Source organism: Notothenia coriiceps, unplaced genomic scaffold (genome assembly GCF_000735185.1).
Source record: "Notothenia coriiceps isolate Sejong01 unplaced genomic scaffold, NC01 NC01_scaffold00026422, whole genome shotgun sequence".
Lineage (NCBI taxonomy): Eukaryota > Metazoa > Chordata > Actinopteri > Perciformes > Nototheniidae > Notothenia > Notothenia coriiceps.
In genome coordinates, this window is record NW_011359123.1 from 1,146,606 (window position 1) to 1,153,214 (window position 6,609).

The 6,609-nt window shown below is 40.6% G+C and overlaps 1 protein-coding gene across 4 annotated transcripts in view; it reads left to right on the plus strand.

Moving 5' to 3' along the window:
• The window catches only part of atp8a1 (ATPase phospholipid transporting 8A1), a 119,547-nt gene that overhangs the window by 105,328 nt on the left and 7,610 nt on the right, over positions 1 to 6,609 (plus strand). For all 4 annotated transcript variants that reach the window (XM_010784558.1, XM_010784560.1, XM_010784559.1 and 1 more), the window contains 3 exons: positions 1,894 to 1,982; positions 2,321 to 2,413; positions 4,129 to 4,220. In XM_010784558.1, the coding sequence (XP_010782860.1) occupies positions 1,894 to 1,982; positions 2,321 to 2,413; positions 4,129 to 4,220 (274 nt within the window). The remainder of the gene's footprint in view (positions 1 to 1,893; positions 1,983 to 2,320; positions 2,414 to 4,128; positions 4,221 to 6,609) is intronic.

Below are 6,609 nucleotides of genomic sequence, written 5' to 3' on the forward strand. Positions count from 1 at the left end.
AGTTTTGACACTGATCGGTGTGTGTTTGTGTGTGTGAATGTGTGTGTGCATCCTAAGGGCCCTGCCTGTGTCACATTACAGGAAGGGCACTGTCGAGGGGCCCCAGCAGTTTAAACAAGTGGCACATTACAATGCAAGGAGCAGGAGTTTGCGAGTTTTGCACTTCGACATTTAATGACAGATAGTTTCAATGCAGCGAGCCAAAGCAAACATCGTTTCACCCCAGCAAGACGATCAGCTGTCTCCCCTCCGCTCTGCAACCAAAACAACAGCCACACTGACAGCGCTTTGTGATTTTTAATTTAAATCATCACAGGCCACTGGCTGCTACTAATGAAGCATATTCCTCCTACAAATGAAGGAGTACGAAGAAGAAGCAGTTTCTTAAAATGCCTGACTTGTTATAAATCTCATCTGAATGTGTTTTCCTTCCAGCAAGAAACATTTGTCTCAGTGAGGATCACAGCAGATTTATTTTGCTCACGAGCTTAATGTGAACATTTCTTCCATACTGATTTAAAAATAAAAACATAAGCTCATTGTTTATTACTCAGAGGAGTTTTGTGTGAACGTTAGGTCAAAAAATAAGAATGTTGTTGACACTTTTATCAAAAAAATCCACTTTCCAGATTTGTATCTACTATTTTCCACTTAAAAGGACTTAAGCCTGCAACAAACAACATTTTGTATTATTGATTAAACTGTTAGTTATTCTAATAAATATTAGTTTGGTCTATAAAATGTAAAAAAAAAAAGGAAACAAGACTCTCTGTCGAGCCAACGCATGCATAATGATCCTAAATGCTAACATTAGCATGCTACTATGCTAATTATGTTGATGTTAAACACATATTATGTTTACGGTGTTTCCTATCTTAGGTGAATGTGTTAAAATGCTAAAAATGTGCTAATTAACACAATGCAATTATACCAAATTACTTACTTGGTTTTTTAAATAGTTGCAGGTTACTTTTCTGTTGATTGACAAACAATTAGTCTGTAGTCAACAAAGAAACAGGGGTCATGTTCATAATTTAACAAGCCTTATTTAAAGAGTCACGTTATAGCAAATAGCAAATAAGTTCCAAATTAGTTATACATTTAGTTTTTTAGAAAAGCTACCATTGAGAATTGATTTTCATCGCAATCGCAATTACCTATCATTTGATTTTCCTCTATGGAGCTTTTGTATTTATTTTAAAGCAACCACAAAATACTTCGCCAACTAGCTAATGGTTTTCAGATATGATGCGTTTTGGGCTTCCGGTGGATATTCTCTACAAACATTATAAAAATAACCTGCACCTTTTAAACTTATATCATTACAGTTCATAAATACAGTGGATGGCTTTTGTATTAAAAGTATCATTAAAAGCAGCTCAGATCCCAGCCCTGAGTCTCCTGTTGTTACTGACAGCAGCTCTCAACACAACAAACAGTTGATCTGTTTTCCTGTGAACGAGACACCAGTGTGGAAAAACTTCACAGGTACTTCCTCTGCCCTGGAGCAGTGAGGAGGAGGTCCATACACAAACATGCTATCATTTAGTCAAGGGGGCTTAACCCACTATGAGCAAGATATTTAGGCCCATCTTCACCTTATTTCCACAACATAACTGTTTGTTTTGGGCTGCCTTTGTCATGTATGTTTTAAATGATGTGGCACTACAGAGGGCAGTAACAGCTGTCCTTTATCAAGTGTGTCTTCTTCTAAAGGGCTCTTCATGTCATCTGATCAGGTGTTGAACTCTGCATTGTCTGCCTTTACCTGTGTGTGTGTGTGTGTGTGTGTGTGTGTGTGTGTGTGTGTGTGTGTGTGTGTGTGTGTGTGTGTGTGTGTGTGTGTGTGTGTGTGTGTGTGTGTGTGTGTGTGTGTGTGTGTGTGTGTGTCAGGCGGAGATGATGTTCAGTTCGGGGGTCTTCTGGACGGGCCTGGTCTTCATCCCAATCACCTCGCTGGTCTTTGACGTGGCCTACAAAGTGTGAGTGTTCTCCGCGCTCTCCTCGCTCATCACTCCAATACACATCCTTTACCGGAAATTCCTCCAGAATCTCTCCTATCTCCCCTTTTGAAAAATCCTGCTCTAAGATGTTGGAAGTCTAGCTTCTCTAAATACTCCATGGGAAATGTCTGTGTCTGGTTGAAATCAGCGCACAGAAGATTTAAGATGTCAGGAGCCATTTTCAAAGCTAAGAGTTGTATTCCCTGATGCTCTGAAAGCTTTTTGAATCAGTCAGTGGGGTCAGTCTATGTAGGTTTGATCCTGTTGAACTGTCTGTCAAATTAATGAATTTGACTCCACTATTGTTTAATAAACAGGGTGAAGAAGGTGTGTTTCAAGACCCTGGTGGACGAGGTGCAGGAGCTTGAAGCTTTGTCCAAAGACCCTGGAGCTGTGGTGCATGGAAAGAGGTACAGTTACACATCACGATACCACTCTTTGTTCCAGGGTTTTAGATTTATTGATATAATGTTATGTCTGTATGCGGACGAAAAACGATTTCTGTTTGATAGAGCGTAGAAGACAATTACAACAACATGAAGGTAGAAAACAAAAAGTCATTTATTCTCTGAATTATGAGTTTGTCATCCTTATTTCCTGTTTTAAATATATATATTGGAAATAAATACGTTTAAGTAGGACTTTCACAATATATTATTTTGTAAATGTATTTAAAATTATATTTATTTGATCAGACAGTCTCATTGAGATTAAGATGTCTTTTCCAATAGAGACATGAGAACAAGGAACATTCTCAAGAACATAATAGTCAAAACAGAAACACCATACTACACAACGAGGAGTTATAAACAAAAACATATTTGTTATTATTGATATATAATATTGTTTTGGATGATATTACCTAAAGAAACGTAATGTCAATAAATAGATGACAAATGAATATACATTACATTACATGTCACTTGTTAGACGCTTTTATCCAAAGCAACTTACATACTCAACACTGTGGACAATCCCCACAGGAGCACTTTGGGGTGAAGTGTCTCAGGGACACAACGACATGCTGACTGCAGTGGGGTTTGAACCTGTGACCCCCTGATCCGAACACCAACGCACAGCCCACTGCACCACACGCCTCCCCTTATATACTGTATAATATTGATGCAAAGAATGCATACTGTATATTCCCAAAAACACAGATTAAAAACATTTCCCACAATGCCGTCATAGTGGAGACATGAAATGGGAGAGCTACAAAGTAAACTCTCTCACTGTGAAAATCATCACACGGCTACAGAGTCGATGCCCTGTCCATTGTTATTTAAGTCCAAAAAATATGAAGCATCTTTGGCAAATTCTCAAGAATAACTTGGAGGAAGAATAGTAACCTCCCTGATTACTCAAAATACTCAGAACTCCACTGCCAACGATATTCCTCTGTGAAAAGATACATCTTCAAATTGCTGCTAAATTGCAGCAGTTTGACTGTAATGTCAGTAATCATGACAGATGAGAAGATATCCCCGGGTTTTTTCTTCCAAATAGTGGATGTATCATTTTAGAGCTTTTATATTAAATCCATATATATATATTTTTTAAACGATTAGTTGAACCGGGTCTGCTCTGCTCTCTGGGGCCCGATGCCTGCAGCAGGAATCAGCATGGAGCAGATCAGTGTGAGATCTCCTGCTCGCTGAAAGTGATCCGAGTCTGGCCACTGTCCCAGACCCAGCAGGCGCGCACACACACACACACACACACACACACACACACACACACACACACTCACACTCACACTCACACTCACACTCACACACACTTACAGAAACAGACATGTGGCGCTACAAACCCACAGAAACATGGATGATTTTGCACATTTTGCACATAAACTGATGTGGACTCATATACACAATTTATTGGTGTTACTTGAATGCCTTCTGGCCAACGTGCTGTTTCCAATATATCACCTACACACACGCTTTGTTCTGAAGAGTTGTTTCGGCCTCACATGGCGAGTGTACCAGCAGGTAGAGCGGTTGGCAGGTCCATCCACTCTGGAGGTGCTGGACAGGCTGGACGTATGGCTCATTAAATCTGCCTGTGGTGCTCAGCATGCTGCTAACACTGCCCATTTCTCTGTGTGTGTGTGTGTGTGTGTGTGTAGTTTGACGGAGAGGGCCCAGCTCCTGAAGAACGTTTTCAAGAAGAGCACAGTCAGTTTGTACCGGTCCGACTCCATGCAGCAGAACCTGCTCCGTGAGTTACACAACATTTCTCTTTCTTTTTCTTTGTCTCTTTCTTCTTACTAAACGAGCATGGAGGTGAAGTTAACTCTTACCATAAATACACAGTTCATCCACGTTAGTTATCTGCTTCAAGATCTGTTCCCTCGTCAGGGAAACGGATCGAGCCTCATTACTCTTCTTCTGATGGATACTATATCTCTAAAGCCTTTGTGTTGTGGTGGTAGTAAGACTCTGCTCATCCCTCCTCTCTATATGAATACTCTGCGTTAACCAGATGCAGGTAACACACGTCAGGACTGTGTGTGCAAACTGTCTCCTGGCAGATCCCTTTGTACACACACTGCTTAAATAAACTGTTAGCTGATTTATTTTAATGGCGATTTTGAGAAATGAAAACAAACAATTTGGAAGGTTTCAAAAATCTCAATACTTTTTCTCAGCTGAAAAGTTGGCACTGAAGAAACTTGTTTTTTTTTATTTTGCTTGATTTCAACCACAGTTTTGTTACTTGTATTTAATTCTTTAGACATACATGTGTGTTTGACTTTCTTGATAGTTGTTTAGGATAAGGCAACATGTAACACTAATGTATCTTAAAGCCACATTCAGACATGCAGGATTAATGTAACAGTTGGAGGGTGGTAATAAGATATGTTCACTCCTTCCTCATAATAAAACTCATTGTAGCCTCTGGCAAATTACAGCAGCTGTTTTTTTAATGTTGGTATTATTTACCGGTCATTATTCAGCTGGGGTTTAATTATTATTTATTAACAGACAACTGCAAACTAAAGGTTCTGCATAGAGTAAGAACAACTTATTTTGTATTGTAAGGTATCACAGGTTTTCGTATAAGCAGCAAAACTCAGGTTACATTCAAATCGGTCAGTGTATGTTTTGGTCATTGGATTTTCTTTTCACAAAAGGATATTCAAAAACAAAAAACGACAAATTGAAAAACCAAAATTGAAATACAAGGCGTTTTCCTTTATCATGGTCAAAAATGGATTTACTAAACTTAAAAAACGGGATGATTTTCATTTTCTACTTCTCAAAACAAAAAATAAAATCACTAGAAAACAGAAACAAAAAACTACCAGTTTTTCATGTTCTGCTACGGGAAGTTTGTCTTACAAAATAAGCGCGCAGCATTCAGTACGGCTCCTCAGATCGACCGCTGAATCGGGGTTCCGTGGTCAATCAGCCCGCCGCGACAAACAATGCATATTTTAAAGGCGAACGCATTGAAACTGGAAGAGCGAGCTCACGGTGACTGCATGTGCCATCTTCCTCTGTTTCTGCCAAAAGCGCAAAGGTTTACCAGCGGTCCTCCCAGTCGCAGGCAAAAATTGTCTTTGCAACCTGCTACTCTGAGTGCGCATGCATTTAGAATTATGGCAAACAGGGTTTTGCCATCTGCAGACATTAGCACGCAGTAGTGTGTGTGCCGGACGGAAGTGGAGGAGGAAGAGATTTTCTGCCCAAGAAATGTGAGGGACTTCTGCGCTCGCCAATGCGGCCTTCAAAGCTTGATGGGGCTATAGACACTCATGGAGTTGGAGGCTGGCTAACGCCATTACGCGAGGTATTTGAAACTTCCTACTTTGATATGTGGTGTGCGGTGTGGTGGTGTGCTGTGTGTTTGCTGTGCTGTTGTGGTGTGTGGTGGTGTGTGTGTGTGTGTGCTGTGTGTGCTGTGTGTGGGTGTGTGTGTGTGTGTGGTGTGTTGGTGTGCTGTGTGTGGTGTGTTGTTTTTATTTTCATGATAAACGTATCTTGCTGTATGATCTGACGAATGAAAAAGTCAGTGTGTGTATTTTTTCTTAGGTTCGGGTATTATAATTTTTTTTGACAGGACCTACATATGGAAGAAGATGAATGAAGCGCGGCTATCTCGCCCACAAAAGGAGTGCATGCTGCCCAGAGACACGAATTGCGAAGAGTGCCTCAAGACTTCGCATGAGCCTTACCATGAAGCAAGATGTCGGTTAGCCCAATGGTTACGTGTCTCAGTTCTTAACAATTTTGGTATCATGAAAGTTTTTTGAAATGTATGTGTAGTTTGTATAAGCACAACCAAACTTATGCGATATTGATATTACCAGCGCCAAATTTTTCTTTATTTTGCTCATTAATTTGACATCGACATATTATTACATTTACAAAAACTGTTTCATTCGCCCTCTCTGAAGACACCAGCACCTCCGTTGGTAGGAGAGGTTTTGTGTGCCCCTGATGAACCTGGGGGCGCTGTGTTTGTCTGGACCTTGCTGTTCCTGGTAGGGTCTTCCCATTGGCAAATTGGTCTCAGGCCAAGTGGCCAGACTTAAGATTGGTTCACAGAGACCTCATGAAAGACGACACCGAAGTGAGGATACCCCGCGCCGGAGAAGGGCCGG